At 43.7% G+C, this 16973-nt stretch overlaps 1 protein-coding gene across 2 annotated transcripts in view; it reads left to right on the top strand.

Annotated features, from left to right (window-relative positions):
• DNAI4 (dynein axonemal intermediate chain 4) overlaps nt 1-16973 on the top strand; it is a 68785-nt gene that overhangs the window by 22984 nt on the left and 28828 nt on the right. For both annotated transcript variants that reach the window (XM_060233334.1, XM_060233333.1), the window contains exons 7-10: nt 2618-2815; nt 12819-13057; nt 15452-15538; nt 16684-16835. In XM_060233334.1, coding sequence (XP_060089317.1) covers nt 2618-2815; nt 12819-13057; nt 15452-15538; nt 16684-16835 — 676 coding nt within the window. The remainder of the gene's footprint in view (nt 1-2617; nt 2816-12818; nt 13058-15451; nt 15539-16683; nt 16836-16973) is intronic.

Here is a 16973-nt window from a genome sequence, read left to right as displayed (position 1 = left end):
ACCTAGGCTATGCCTATAGGGATACGCTATTTCAGGCTGATACTAATTGGGCACTAGCATAGGTGTGAGATTAAAAGCCAAGTAGACTGATGGACCGTGATTACGTTTTTTCTGGTGGTTTCTAAAAGCTGCATGGGCACACAATTTGGATTGAGTCCATGCCAAAGTGGCAAAAGGTCAAGCCTCCCACCCATATGATTTTGCTAATGGAAACTGCCCTCTCTTTCCAGAACTAATAACAGCATAGGGATGTGTTAATTAGTAAACCTCTGCAGAGATGGAAGAATGTGTTCCCCTGTGCTGCTTCCCAAGTCTGAATCAGGCCCTTGCATGGCAACTACCACAAGTCTTTAAAATATTGAGAGGAGCTGATCACAGATCTACTAGCATCTCACCTTGTTAAGAATCTGAACAGAAAAATTACCATTCAATATTTACTAATCAGATATTAGAATCATATAGATCTTAATTTAATTTTTAAAAGATTTTTTTCCAATGACTACAATGTCATGTAAAACCCACTATATTAAGGATTAGTGCTTTTAGTACATATTTATGCAACTGTACAGGGTTGATATCTGGAACCTGTAATTACATTTCCTCTTAAAATTACATTTCCACTTAAAATCAAAAAGATGGCAGAGTAGTTTTTAAACTAAATCTTGGGGGAAAGCCGACAGGAGATGAAATGTCTCTGGTTCGGGAGGACTCATCTCAAAGAGATGAAGGGTTAGCAGTTACTTTTCTACCGGGTAATGGATCAGAGTTGTCCACTGAGATGGTGACAAACAGTATGGAGTGTCTGCCAAAGTCTCAAGGCAGCAGGAGGAAGGTTGCAGGCCTAACTTGCCTGGGAAATTATAAATGTTTGGATACAAATGCTAGAAGTGTTTGAAGTAAAATTGGTGAGTTGGAATGTTTAGTGTTGGGGGAAAACATAAACACTGTGGGAATTTCAGAAACTTGGTGGAATGAGGAGAATCAGTGGGACACAGTGATTCCTGGATATAAGTTATATCAGAAGGATAGGGAGGGAAGGGTTGGAGGTGGGATGGCTCTGTATGTCAGAGAGGGTATATAGTCCAATAAGAAAATGTTTTGGGACGAAATAGAGGGCTCAAAAGGAAATTTAACTATGGGAGTTTGTTATCACCCACCAAATCAAAAGATAGAGGATGATTATATGATGGAAGGATTAAAGACAGCGGCTAAACGTAAAAACTGTGTTGTAATAGGTGATTTTAACTACCCACAGATTGATTGAGTCAATATGTGTTCAGGTCAAGAGAAAGAGACTGAGTTTCTAGATGCTCTCAATGACTGTGCTATGGAGCAGATGGTCACAGAACCTACCAGGGGTGGGGTGATCCTGGATTTGGTCCTAAGTAATGCCGAAGACTTGGTGAGAGATGTAAAAGTGATCGCACCGCTTGGGAGCAGTGACCATAACGTTATTGATTTCACCATTTGTATAAATAGTTGCCCCAAAAGACCAGCACAACCACGTTTAACTTTAAAAGGGACAAATTCTCTGAGATGAGGAGCCAGTATCATAATGCTCCTGTAAAAATCGACGGTGCAGTCTCATTTGGAATACTGTGTGCAATTCTGGTCACCGCACCTCAAAAATGATATTATAGCATTGGAAAAAGTGCAGAAATGGGCAACTAGAATGATTAAAGGTTTGGAACATTTTCCCTATGAAGAAAGGTTAAAACGCTTGGGGCTCTTTAGCTTGGAGAAAGATCGACTGCGGGGTGACATGACAGAGGTTTACAAGATTATGCATGGGATGGAGAAAGTAGAGAAAGAAGTACTTTTCTCCGTTTCTCACAATACAAGAATTCATGGGCATTCAGTGAACTTGCTGAGCAGTCAGGTTAAAATGGATAAAAGAAAGTACTTCTTCACCCAAAGGGTGATTAACATGTGGAATTCACTGCCACAGGAGGTGGTGGTGGCTACAAGCATAGCCAGCTTTAAGAGGGAAGTGGATAAAAATATGGAGCAGAGGTCCATCAGTAGCTATTAGCCACAGTGTGTGTGTGTGTGTGTGTGTATGAGTGTGTGTGTACACACACATATATTGGCCACTGTGTGACACAGAGTGTTGAACTGGATGGGCCATTGGCCTGATCCAACATAGCTTCTCTTATGTTCTTATGTTCTTAATTCCAAAACATTCTGGATTTAGGAGCCCTCCCCCCAATTATGTAGTTACTTAACTACTCCATAAATATTAAAATAAATAGTCTGGTGGTAAATGGTTCAGAGTCATTGATTATATCCTGGATATGCAGCATTTTATTTCCCCATCCATTTTAATTGGGAATCTAAATAGTCCCATGCCATTTGAGTGAAACCTTCGGATCCAAAAGTACAATGGAAATTAAGTTTCCTATAGAAAACAACATTTATTATTGGTTTATGATTAAGTGGAGTCAGTTATAACTCCAAATGCGCAGGATGGTTATATGATCTGGAGAAACCCTAAAAACAGATGAGGTAATATTGGAAGTACTCCTAGATTATGAAAAACTTGATTCCACTACTTCCATCTGAAAAATATTCTGGGTTCTTCTGCTAAGTATGCTGTTTCTAACATTTGCTTTTTCAGCGAGCATGACATCAAGCTCTATCATCGATCTTGAGAGTGTAATTCTCTCCCGGATACATGAAGAGGAAGAGGACCACTCAGAAGCTATAATGAAATCTGAAAAATTTCGTCAAGATTTGTTTTATATGGAGAGAGTTCTAATGGAGAATATTTTTCAGCCTAAACTTGCAGCTTATCGGCAGCTGCCGGTCTTTATAGGTATATCTGCTGTTAATTCACTCTTAGCTTAAGTAAAGAAGTAGCTTTTCATGCTGGTTAAAATAGATTGCAAATGTTTACAATTTAAATAGTATTGTTGTAATACTTGCTTTCAGGAAACACGTAGGAAGGATTTCTCAGGCTGTGTGAATGAAACCAATCTGGACCATCTTTATTATACCAACCCATCTTCACATTTGCTGAAATTTGGATTTCCATTTGTTCTTTAAACTAATTATTTGGATTTCCTAAACTGGGTTTATAATTTATTCCAATATATATATGCCTAGGACACAGCTCTTCAGTGGGATGGGCCAAGCCACCATTATCTTAGTGGAGGTATTCTGGGGCGGGAAAGCCTAAATTCACTACTCAAAGGGCTTTTCATCAGCTTTTAATGTGACGATCAAGTTTTTTAGCTGACTGGTGCTCTTGCAGGAAGGTCAATTTACAATCTCATTATCCCCTTTTTTGCACTTCACAATGCACACGTGATTTCAGTCAAAGTCAGAGAGAGCAAAAGAAAGGATAGTGAATCAGAGGATGATTAGATGCAGCAGTAGTGCAGAAGAGGAAATTTCAGAAAGTGCAATGTTTTGAAGCATGCTTTATTTTGTTCAGGTATTTAAAGAAAAGATTCCCAGGCCCTTTTCCCCCCCTTTGTCCTAGATTGGAGAGAATCACTGATGTATATGATACACAATTAAAAATAAGATCAAGGGTGAAGACTGGAATTACAAGTGAGGCCTGCAGTCTGACTGCTGTTTTATGCTACAGGTCAGATATTAAAATGTAGAGGGTGCTGCCTGGAAAGATATGCAGAGATGCAAACTGTTAAATACTGGGTTCAATGGAAAGAACAAGGCCTCCCAGAGTAGTAATCAGGACCTTTTACTCAGTGATTCAGCATATTTACAAGCAGCAAGCATGAAACACCGCCCCCCCCCCCAGACCCAGACTTGGTTATATACAGTGAAGCTCCACCCCACTGTAGACCCATGGGTGCATTCAAACTTCACCTCAGCCTCTGATAGGTAGTCCATAGCAGCCCGGCCAACTGAATTGCAGCTGTTTCAATCCTACCTATCTGTTGTCTACAGGGTTGAAGCTCACACAATTATCAAGTAAATAAGCCCAGACATAACACAAACATTTTTTGGAATTTAGTATATTCTGAACTCCTGTAAGGTACAATTTAGCATGTGGACAATGTCTCTGCATTTTCTCTCACCTACCACCATTTGATGTTCAAAAGCAGGCAGATCTGGGTAGGGTTGCCAGTTTCCAGGTAGGGCAGGGGATCCCCTGGTTTGAAGGCCCTCCTCCTGCTTCAGGATCATCAGAAAGTGTGTGTGGGGGAAATATCTGCTGGACACTCCATTATACTTTATGGAGACCAATTCCCATAGAGTATAATGGATAATTGATCTGTGGGTATCTGGGGCTCGGGGAGGGGGCGCTGTTTTTTGAAGTAGAGGCACCAAATTTTCAGCATAGTATCTGGTGCCTCTTCTCAAAACACAACCCAAGTTTCAAAAAGATTGGACTAGGGAGTCCAATTCTATGACCCTCAAAAGAAGGTGCCCGTATCCCTCATTATTCCCAGTGGAGGGAAGGGATTTAAAAGGTGTGTGGTCCATTTAAGTGTGATTGCCAGAACTCCCTTTGAAGTTCAGTTGTGCTTGTCACACCCTTGCTCCAGGCTCCACCCTTGAAGTCCCCAGATATTTCTTGAGTTGGACCTGGCAACCCTAGGATGGATGCATTTTAATCTGGACTTTCAGCTTTGACCATTCCACCTTGAGTGACTCTTGACAGGGTGTAAACTCTTCAGTAACATTCTCAGCTTTATTGATACACTCAGCCCCTCTCACCAAATTAAGTGGTGTGTTCAAGAGTGGGAAGCACAGAAGGTATCCACAGCAAAGATCTTGTACACTCAGGTGAATTCCCAGATTGGCAGAAAAGTCTAGTTTTGTAAGGACCCCAAGGGAAAAGAAAACAAAGTATCGCAGATCACTTTTCCCAACCAATTTTTCACAGTTGGCACCCCAGTGGATATCTTCCAACTGTCATCCTTTAATGGGACAGGAAATTTTAGGATTAGGTTATTACATAGTTTTCAAAATGCGTATGCTAGATTTGTACTAATTCATAGAAATAGCTGGTAGTTATTACACAAATGACTTGAAAAGTCACCTTATTCAAAGAACTGAACGTATTTTTTAATTTTGACAAACATAATTTGATTTCATCAATACAAATTGTTTCTTATAAACTAGCAACTATGGATCCTTCTACACTAACCATTTGGTCTGTAATTGCTGTTGTTTCTTCATTCGTTTTTTAACATACAGTCTGGGTAACATTATTGGCGAGTGGTTGCATTTCGGTGTGTTTTCTGTGCTGTCTTCCCATGATTGTTTCAGATCTCGTATATGGCACTTTATTTAAAAGATGTTAAAATACAATTGTAAACACCACTACTACTGAGGTTTTCAGTGTTGCTGCCTCTTTAAATTATTCTCCCTTCCATTTGCCTTCCAGCTTAATTAATTCCTGATTCTCTTGCGGAAAACCAGTTCTCTGTGGCATTAACAAAACGATTGTAATAATGCATTCTTCTTAGAATACCATTCTTCATTTTGTAGACAGCCCCAACCACTGCAATTTTTTAAATTTTGTTTTTATAACTAATTTATAATTATATTGTTCATAAACTTTTTTAAAAAATGATCAGTGACTATGTCTGGCTACTTAAGCCCTCTGAGCTTCCAGGGTGTCCTGGCCTGTGACTCCAGGACATTAGCTCTGTTTAGAGAGAACCAGTCAGCTCTGAGAGAACAGGGAATAATTAGGCTGAAAGCAGAAGAACAAACAAACCAAAAATGATCCTGTATCAGCACAAAAAGTATGGAACCAGTCTTCCTTCTTAAAAAAAAGAAAGAAAAGAAACCACTTTTTAAATTAGATATGGCACCAGTAAGATCTGGATCAAAATAGAGTTACTCGATTTGTGGAGAATGTGTCTATTATTGCCTGAAATCTGGGTGAAAAAGCTGTGAAAGAATCCATTTTTTAAAGAGTTTGGACCTTCCCTGTGACTTCTGAGTCATGACACTATCCCCTCAACAACTTCATGGAGGTGGCAGGCCAGGCCAGATTATACTGAACATGTTATAATGACAGAACACCCAGGGCTAATCTGAAATGGCTTCCCCATATTATGTAACCCTCCCCACATGGATGGAATCTTTCTCTTGATAGAGTGAAAGGTGAGCCTGCTTTAGCGGGGAGGACGGGATATAAATACGAAAAATAAATAAATAAATAGTAGGTAGGGGTGTGCAAAAAAAATATTCGGAAATATACGGGGCCAAAAAATTTGGAATACCATATATTTTTGAATACCGGTACTCGGAATAGCCGCATATACAGTATATGCGCGGTTATTTCGAATATACGGCCCCATTATACCCTATGGCTATTGAAATCAATGGCAAAATAGTTTATACTGGAAGCCGCCTGGAGGGGAGGGGGTTTGAGGGAGAGCCCCCAAATTTGCAGGGGACCCACAGGGGACTCTCCCCTACAAACCCCCCAAGTCCCAAAAAGTTTGGGCCAGGGGGTCTCTGTCTTTGGCTCCCCAAAAGGCCCATTGCCACCAATACCGGGGAAAGCCCAATTAGCCACTTCCTCCACTATAATTGCTGTGGGGAAAGTGGCTCTGGCCAGAGGGGGGTTTGAGGGAGAGGCCCCAAAACTGTAGGGCAGCTTCAGGGGACTCTCCCACATGCAACCTTCCTGGCCCCAAAAGACTGCACCCATCTGTGGGCACCCCAAAAGGAACACTGTTCCCAATGGTGAGAAAAAAACAATTAATTGTCATGGGAAAAGTGGCTCTGGGGAGCAGGGGTTTTTGAGGAGAGCTCCCCAAACTGCTGTGCAGCTTCAGGGCACTGTCACACACAAAACCCACAAGGCCAAAAAAAAAAAAATTGGACCAGGGAGTCCAGTTCCTGGGGCACTCAAAGCCAAACCTAACTTCACACCAGAGAATCTCTATAGGACCCAAATGCACTACATCCATCTATCTACTCTATGAACCCTGATGGCCTGGAACCAATATAAACCCCGTTGCCAACGTCACTGCCACACAAAACACAACCTGCCACACAAAACGCAATCCTGGTTGTAGCAATCCCAGATGCCAGCTCTCCAGCCCTACCCCAAACAACACGGGGAGAGCTGGTCAACCACAACAAGCATGCTGGTTCTGGGTCTCTCATCCAGATGCCAGCTTCCCTGCCACAGAACACACAATCTATAGATGCCAGCTCTCCAGCCCTCCACAAACAATGCAAGGAGAGCTGGCCAAGCACAACAAGCATGCTGGTTCTTGGTCTCTCACCCAGGTGCCAGCTTCCCTGCCACAGAACACACAATCTAAAGATGGCAGCTCTCCAGCCCTGCCCCCAAACAACGCGGGGAGAACTGGCCAAGCACAACAAGCATGCTGGTTCTGGGTCTCTCACCCAGATGCCAGCTTCTCTGCCACAGAACACGCAGTCTACAGATTCCAGCTCTCCAGCCCTGCCCCAAACAACACAACTCTCAAACAAGTGAAGCAGTGGACCACACTTAGCTCCACATCATTCTGTATCTGACCCAAAGCAAGAAGCATTTAGACTTGAGTGATGAATGGTTGGCTGGTCCAGGCTCTTTTGCGTTACCCAGGGTGCACCGCGAGGAGGTGAGCCAGAGTTGCACCCCAAATGAGGAAGATCACTGGGAGGGCCTCAGATTGTGTGAGAGGAAGGGAACCATTCCTTCTCTCTCAGCTCAGCAGCAACACACCAGCTATCACTGTTCCATTAGAGGGACCTCAGCATTGGAATGGCTGCTGGTTGCCTATCATCATCACTGGCACCTCCCTCTTTCTTCCTCCTGCCCCAGAAAAAAAACCTGGGTTATCCTGGCTGAGCCTGTGGCTGCTGTCAGTTACAGTTGGGGGCTGCAATGGCCCTTTCAATATCATTAGGCATGTGTGGATGGGGACTGGGGAAATTTGGATTGCTTTCCAGATTTTAAACCAGCATTTACTTTTGGTTTGGGGATAGATGATGGGTGGGGGTGTACACTGCCAATCAATTTGTGAGTGAGTTTTTGGGCTGTCTGCACGGCCTTCAGCTGGCACTAGAAACGAGGCCAGGTCCTCACGGGCCATGTGGACCATGGGGATGACCAGTGCGATGCTCGCCGTGTCAGACGAGAGCATTTCTGCGTGGGTCTTGAAGGGCCCAAGAACCTCCACAGTCTGAGAAATGACCACCCAATCCTCTTGGGTGAGACGGTTCTCATTCCGAAAGATCCTCGTCTCAGAGACAAAGGCATCCAGGGCTGCTCTCTGCTCTACCATGTGCTCCAGCATGGCACAGGTGGAGTTCCAGCGTGTGCTGACATCACCGATCAGGCGGTGCTCTGGCACGCCTGTCAGTGTCTGTTTCTCACGCAGCAGATATGAGTCCGTATTGCTGCATGAGAAGTGACCTGTGATGTGCCGACACTTCTGGAGCAGAAGTCGGTACTCATGGGTCATGGCTAGATACAGATGATCCTGGCTTTTTGCCTAGCCCAATGCGTCCTTAACCATGAGGTGGAGAAGGACGCAAGGAAGGCATTGTAGGCCCTGATGCTGGACAGCTGCCTTGATGTTGGAGCCACTGTCAGTCACCACGAAGCCCGTGGCGATGTCCCTGCTGCCTACCCAGCCCTCTAACTGCTGTGAGAGGATGGCTCTGAGAGTGTCCGCTGTGTGCGGCACGTCGACTGCTTCAGCATGCAGCAAGGCCCAGCGATAGCCAGCCTGGCAGCCCTGATCCTGCCTGCCATTATTGCCACCCCCAACCTGCAGCTCACTGGGTTGCCACCAATGCGCAGTTAGGGAGAGATACCCTTCGAACGCATGTTGGGAGCTCCAGATATCTGAGGTGAAATGAACAGTCCCCCCGGCAGCATGGGAGAAATGCACCTTCACCACAGATCTGGTCGCCCTGAAAACAGATGGCACAATGGTTCTGCTAATGGTGGTTCTAGCAGGAACTTTGTCCCAGGGCGCCAGGTACTCAAGCAACCCTAGCACCCCAGGATTCTCGACCACTGAAAATGGAAGCCCATGGGCGACCGACCTGGCAAGGTTCCAGGCGATCACCGTCCTGCCGTACCTGATTCCCCCTCTTGGCACACAGGTGCCACCCACATCTCAGACAGAGATGGCTGACGTTCCTGCCCTGTCATGGAACTCTCCTGGAGAGCACTGGAGGTAGTTGTGATGGAACGGACCTCCTGGCTGGGTGGTGTTGGCCGCTTTGGCACCCCAGCACCAGCCTGCTTCTACCCCTTAAGAAGCACCGCCTGGTGGTGCTTCTTCAGGTGGTTCTGCATCCCCCCCTGAGTCAGGTGGGCAGGGTCCCACTTACGACTGATCTGGGCCCTGCACAGCTGGCACTGTGCATAGTGTGGATCCTCCATAAGTCGGAAATGCTTCCAGACTTCGGAGGTATACGGATGCCCAAGCTGACCAGCAGCTTGGGTGTCCGGAGTCACCTCCTGTGAGGTGCTCGGGGCAGACACATTGTGTCTTGGGGTGGCAGGAGGGGCTGGCCACCGGGTGGAGATGGAGGCACCTCGTGTGTCTCCATTTCTTCTCCCTCCACCCCATGCGGCCTCCCCTCCTGGCCATCCCCTAAAGGACTGCTGGTGCCCGAAGTAACCGAAGAAGGGGGCTGGTCCTCCTCAACCAGCTTCTCCTCCAGCTTCTGCACGACACTCTGCATCCTCCTTGGGGTGATTGTTTTGGACAGAAAACTGTCCCCAAAGCTCATCTCCAAGGAGGGCTACTCTTGTTGTCCCTCCTCCGGCTGCTGAGACCGAGCGATATCAGCTGGAGCAGAGACTGCCTGAGCAGCAGACCCCTGCTCAGTGCCAGCACCTAATGGCACCTCTGCCATTAGGGAGCGTCCCAGCAGCAGCCTCGATGAAGGGCCCAAGGCGGGACTTCTTCATCACACTCTGGTCAGAGGTCAGAGTGCTGGAAGGCGGCTGTGGAATGGCTCTACGCACAGGTGGTGGTGGTGGGGAAACTGGTTCCTCCCCCTCTCCCTCCCCTCCACCCCTCTAGTCTTCTCCTTGGACTTGCCCCCAGGGCCCCTCTTTTGCTGCTTGTGACTCATGTCACATTTGGCCAGTCTCACACAACCTGAACTGAGAGTGGGTTTTTTTACAAATCTAACCCATTGCACTGTACCCTAAACTAACAGATGCCCTGACTTCTTTTTAAAAACCCTCCCATCAAAACTTGTTTGTTTGTTTTTTTGGTCCCTAACCTGTCCTTCTTTGGGTTGGGGTAGTAGTAGTCTGGTAAAGTTTAGGAGACTAGATGATCCTGCCTCTACCTGGCTACAGTTTTTAAAAGGCTACCTTGAGATGAAGGCAATCCTTGTTATATCCTCCTAGTTAAACTTCTCCTAACTAGATCCTGGGACAAACCGGATTTCCTTGCAAACTAGAAATCAGGTGTCCCCTATAACTAGAGAGAAGCTGTAGTTTACCCAATGGAAATCTAAGGATGCACCAGCTTTCAGTGGCTGAAAGCAAGATGCACTGCAACCCTAGTCTCTTTAAAGAGAGCTGGATGTGGCCTAGTAGTCACGCTGCCTTTTATGAGAAACCTAAAATCTTTTAAAATCACCCCTATCTGGCCTACTTGAATTTTGAAAGAAGATAAAGCCCTAAACTGGATTAAATTTTTTTTTAATTTCAAAGAACACAATCCCTAAAAACTCCCTTATTAGTGGGACAGCCTATTTAGTGGTCCTAGCCAAACCAAAAGCACCCTCAGACTCCAAAAATAATGCTATAAAAACATGAAAGTGACCCACCCCACACAGCCCACACACCAACTCCCACACCAAGCAGAGGTAATTCAAAAAAACCAAAACGTGACAGAAAGAAACTTAACTTTTAACGCCCCCCCCCCCCAAAAAAAAAAACCAGAACCAGGAAAAGGGACAACAGGACAGGATGCAAAACCAGCAACAACAGAGAATAGATTCAAACAGATCACTGAGAAAAGGCCAACAAACTCAACTGTTAAAAAGTGACCTTTTAAACAATAAAAAACCTCAGGCCAAATCAGTCAACAACAGCCCCCCCCCCCAAAAAAAAAACGGAACCAGGAAAAGGGACAACAGGACAGGATGCAAAACCAGCAACAACAGAGAATAGATCCAAACAGATCACTGAGAAAAGGCCAAGAAACTAAACTGTTAAAAAAGTGACCTTTTTAACAATGAAAATTAGGCCAAACAGCCCCCCCCTCCCCAAGAACCAGAAGAGAAAAGGAACAGCAGCAGCACAACACAGCAGCAACAAATCAAACACAGGATCCTTTTAAAACAGTAGAAAACCTTGAGTTTTAACAATACAGGAACTTTACCAACCCCTCCCCCCCAAAAAACCCTTCACCCTAACCCCAAGAAATCCAAGCCACCCAAATCAGGAAAAGTAAAAGGACACCACACTTTTAAAAGTCCTCTCACTAAAGTAAGATATGGGCAAATTGGCAACCCCCCAACCCCTGGCCCCCACCCCCAGCAGAATCCCCTAACCCCAAGTAAGCTACCCAGTACTCACCCACCTAAATCTGGATAAGTAAAGGGACTCTGAGTCTTAAAAAGTCATTTTACTAACTAAAATAAAAACAAGAACCCCAAGACTGTCTTACCTTAGATGTCTTCTCTTCTCCAGGCAGGTCAGGCAAGGCTGAGAGAGAGCAGCAGCAACTGAGGCCAAGGGCCAGCGCAGCAGAATCTCTCTCTCACACCAACACAGCAGCAATGGAATGGAGTCCAGCCAGGCAGATTCCTTAAAAAGGTTCTCTGGCCCTACACAGAGCAGTTTCAAAAAATACCACTGCTCTGTGATTGGCCAGAGAACGCTGTTTACTTGGATACCCAAGTAAACAAAAGAACAACAATGTTGCTGATGGCTGGGGGATTAGCCCAGCCATCAGCTACACAACAGCCCTTCAAAGTATGCATTTGGAATGCATTTTGCAAATGCATGCTTTGGATTGGCTGCTGGGGCTCCTCTCCCCCTCCCTCCCTGATCCCAGGGAGGCTATGGGAGAGGCGGGAAAAGGCTTCCAAAGGCGGGAAAGGAGACAAGCAGCTCCCCTGAGGCTGCAGAAGCTCCTTTCCCGCATTTTCCATGGAGTTCTGTATACTTCTGAATATTGATTCGGAAGTATATGGGGAGCCGTATACTGACTTCAAAATGGATTCAGAAGTATACGGCACCATATACTTCCAAATCGGGTGATTCGGTGGTTTCTTTGATTCGGCTGATCCGAATGCACACCCCTAATAGTAGGCTGATTGACAGAGTTCAGGAAATAATCCAATCCACATTTTGGTGTTCGCTTTCAATGAATTTACTGCAACAGAATTTTGTAAAAAGACAACAACTGACTGCAGGCCACTGATGCAACAGAGAAGCCTTCAGAGCACAAGCAGTAACACATATTAACACACAGCAGAGAGAAAAAACACAAGAGGTTGGCTAAATTGTAACAGAGACATTCAAAAAACCCAAACATCAGAGGATGCACCAAAGCTTCCCCTAGGGTTAGGGTTAGGGTTAGTGGTCTAAGTGGTCTAGGGTGCAAGTGGTCTAAACCACTCTTTCAGCAGTATGTACAGTAAATTCTTAACAGGGTGATGCTTCTACAACAAGACTAAGTCACAGTAACATCAAGAGGAGCATATGGAGAAAGGGGGCTCCAACCATTCCCACCATATGCAATACAACCAAGATTACTTAGCATCACAGCAGCTGTCATTATGAAGATGCTATCCCATTCCTATTTTTGCTGTTTCAATGTAAGAATGACTGGGGATGAAATTATATTGATTTTTTCTCTCTCTGTCTGCTTGTGTTCTAGAGCCAGATGTCAAATCAGCAAGTACTATACTTGTATCTGATGAAGAATTAGAAAAGGAGGAGGAAGAGGAGGAAGTGGAGGAAGAGAAGGAACCCTCAGTTTCTTCATCATTGTTGTTAGAACTAGGTGAAGCAGCAAAAGAAATCCCACCCCCCTTTCTGGAACCCTTGTGGTCTTATGGATGTCATCTGACTAGAGGCAACAGTGTGAGTTGCATGGCTTGGAACAAACTGAACCCTGTAAGTGACTCTTAATCACTTACTTAACTGAACATGTGTCAAGGTTAAAATTAAATAAAACTTTATAACTGACAATTTTCAAGATGAAACAGGGCTGCATATGCAAGGAAGCTCATCTTTAGGAAGAAATTGAATTTGCCACAGAAGAAGAAGATATTGGATTTATATCCCGCCCTCCACTCCGAAGAGTCTCAGAGCGGCTCACAATCTCCTTTACCTTCCTCCCCCACAACAGACACCCTGTGAGGTGGGTGGTGTTGGAGAGGGCTCTCACAGCAGCTGCCCTTTCAAGGACAACCTCTGTGAGAGCTATGGCTGACCCAAAGCCATTCCAGCAGCTGCAAGTGGAGGAGTGGGGACTCAAACTCTGTTCTCCCAGATAAGAGTCCACACACTTAACCACTACACCAAACTGGCTCTTCTTTAGCCCATGGGACATCCTATTGAGCTACATAAAAGTTGCCCACAGTTAATCCTTAAATGCTAGAAAAAGTGCAACCATTTCTTCCATGCATTGTAGGCATGCTTAATAGCCCAAACATACAGGGATATATTTTTCCTAAACATATCTAAATCCTAAAGTTCACTAAACTCGACCTGATCCTGCTATAGTTCTGGATCAAATCATTCACTCTGTTTACACAGACACCTGCCAACTATTAATACACAAAATATCTTGGGTGAACAAGCAGAAGAACCAACCCTCTCTCATATGGATTGGATTGAAGTGTGGAAAATGCTGATACCCTATAGATTAATTTATCGTATATAGGCAGTAAAATCCAGTGATCAAAAAGTCACTGAGTATTCTTCGCACATTGGAGGATTGAAACTGTATGTCATGTTTGTTCGTGAACCATTTGAAATTTTGCTATGAGCAGCAGGCTTAAACTTATGCATCTCAATATTCTGTTTAGATAAACATTTGACCAGACCTATTTAAACCATTTGTTTCTACACTCCATATTTCTCACAACTGTTGCACACTGTTTTCTCTTCTCTGTTTCCAACTTCCCCTTCTCTTCTTCTTTCTTGCATCCCAATTTAAATTAACTTAGAATTATGAATAGACACTCCAATATGAAATTCTACTCACATAATGATTTATTAACAATCACAATGAAAATGTTTGTCTGCTCTTTTTAAAAAGAAATGACCAAGAGGAGGAAATTAGCTTGTGTTTGTTCTGTCACCAAAGAAAGTCCATCTGCAGGATTCCCAGTATTTTGGAAACTTCTGCCAGGAATAATTTGGCTTCCCCTTGGCTATCTTCTCTTCTTCTTCTTCTTCTTCTTCTTCTTCTTCTTCTTCTTCTTCTTCTTCTTCTTCTTCTTCTTCTTCTTCTTCTTCTTCTTCTTCTTCTTCTTCTTCTTCTTCTTCTTCTTCTTCTCTTTCTCTTCCTCCTCCTCCTCATGAAATCAGGCAGAAAAATAACAGAGTACAAAAGAATGCCAGCAGTGTTTTCCCAACACGCACAGTAACCAGCAGCACCATGGTGCCTCATAGGGAGCTATTCCTGTCCTTTAGGACTGCATACACAGCACTGAATGAAACTTGAATGAAGCCAGTCCAGATCATTTCTTATGCTGTCTTTCTTCATTTAGCTCTCCTGTTACTTTGGCAATCTCCTTACTTCTTTCCTTCCAGTAGCACATAGGATTTGTAATTTTTTTCTGGAACTTTTTTCATTTTTTTTCTTTGTTCTCTAGTGCTATCCTCAATTTCTGTCCTTCTTTTCAACAGACTTCCATCCTCTACCTATCCTTTCCTCAAATTTCTGCTGATTCTTTCTTCTTGAAAATTAATCTGCTGTTGGCCTTGCCAGATCATCAGTTCCCAAGTTTTCAGTACTACATCTATTTTTTGTCAATTTTTCCTCTTCATGTCCATTTTGCATTTCTCCCCCAGAAAAGGTTTTCTAGCCAAATCAGCTTTGCAGTTTGCACATACAAGTTGACCTTTGTAAATACTCTTGTTTCAGTTCCTTAGTAACTAGAATGTCTGTGATGGTTGCATGACATAATAGCAACCACTCACTGCCAAATGTTTTATCACCAATACCACCACCTACACTAAATAATCCCTTTAAAACAATGGAAGCATCCCTTTTACCACCAATACCACCATCAACACCAAATAAATCCCTTTAAAACACAGAAAGTAGCAGAACACACGGGAAGAACTAGAGGGGAAAGGCTTAGCTGTAAAGATGACAATAGGTGTAATTTTTAGAAAAGCAATAAACCCTGCCACCAGGTTAAAGCCCTGTGCGCTATACTTATAGTTCTACACCTCCCCCCCACCCCATATTCTTAATTAAACCCAAGAGATTTCAAAGGCTGTGATCATTTCAATAGACTGATCTTGCTTAGTGTTTATGTTATTGATTTTTAGGATCTTTTGGCTGTTGGTTATGGAGCATTCCGTTTTAAAGAGCAGAAGATAGGCTTGGCTTGCTGTTGGTCACTGAAGAACCCAATGGTAGAGTAAACTATATTTTGTGCCTTCTTTTGGTAGTTATTTTAACCCAACTAGTGATCATCACTGTAAGATTTTGCAATGATTTAGTAGGAGAGTTCACTATTACTCTTAAATTCCTGAAGACTACCTCTGCTTTAGCAATCATTTATAAATCAGCCTCTATCTATGCCCTAGGAAGCATCGTTAGCTTCCTCTGCATATAGAACCAGCATATGTCATACTTCACAGGTCTGGAATCATGTGAATCAAATATAGGAATCGAAAGACAATTATATTTTATTGCATGGAAGCAATTACCATGTTTTTGAAACTGCCCTGTGTGATGGATGCAAACAATGGAAGCATTGTATTTAAGTGTCTTTCAGCTCCACACATGTGTGCTGTCACACCAGATGCACCAGTGGAGCAGTGTAAGCAACTGCCATTACCATGCATGTCTCATTAATGGTTGGATCTCCACATAGCAATGCATGTATGTATTTAGAATAAGTTAGTGAATGCACAGACATGGCACAGCATTGCCTTCGAGCATGTGTAAAAACCTCACATATGTGCACTAACAGCAAAAGCAGCCAATGTGAAATGTTGTTTTGGTTTTGCATCTCATAATTCTAGCAGCTGGTTAAAAGGATAATATTCTTGCCAGTTGGCAAAAACATGAAGGAAAAAAATACAGATATTAGAAAGCTTTAGTATGCAGGGGTCTGCCTTAGTGTTCAAATTGTGAGGGAGAGGGGGATGTTATAGACACCATCAAGTAATCCTGGCCAAACAATGCCACTCTATAGCCTTCTGAAACAGGGACTAAGGGGTCCATCAGAAAAGGAAGCTCTGGCCTCCTGTAATATGAACACTGGTATAGACTCAGCATGTCTCAATGGTTTATTCTGATTTATATGCAGTTTCAAGGAGGAGTCACATTCAGAAAGGAAGCTTTCTCATGTTATATGTATAGCCATGACTCATGCAATACTAGTATTTGAAAGGAGGAGAAATTAGGAGGAAAAGTGTTTGTTTTTGGCTACTACATGGGGCCAGGGCAATGTTCCAGGGTACCTAGCCTTTACCATATATGTTGTGCAAGTGCTCTTTTGGTTGAAACTGCAAGTGCTCTTTTGGTTGAAACTGCCTTTTCTTTTGTACAGTGGCCAGAACGCATTTATAAGTGCAGTTATGGGGTAACTGCCTTGGATTTTTCTGTTGCTAACCCAAATCTTCTAGCAGTTGGGTTGTTCAATGGGACAATTGCAATCTACAATGTTCAAACCCATCTTTCTACTTCTGTTTTAGATACCAGGTACGATCAAATATATATTGCTGGGCCATCTCCAGTATGGATGTGGCCAATTAATATCTTTTCAATGTTCTGTTTCTTATCCCCTCATCCTAAACATATTTTCTAATAAGTGCGATGATAGTATGCGTCTTTAAATCT

The sequence above is a fragment of the Heteronotia binoei genome, chromosome 2, assembly GCF_032191835.1.
Source record: "Heteronotia binoei isolate CCM8104 ecotype False Entrance Well chromosome 2, APGP_CSIRO_Hbin_v1, whole genome shotgun sequence".
NCBI classification, from domain to species: Eukaryota; Metazoa; Chordata; class Lepidosauria; order Squamata; family Gekkonidae; genus Heteronotia; species Heteronotia binoei.
Note: the sequence above shows the minus strand (reverse complement) of the source record. Positions and strands in the feature narration are given on the sequence as shown.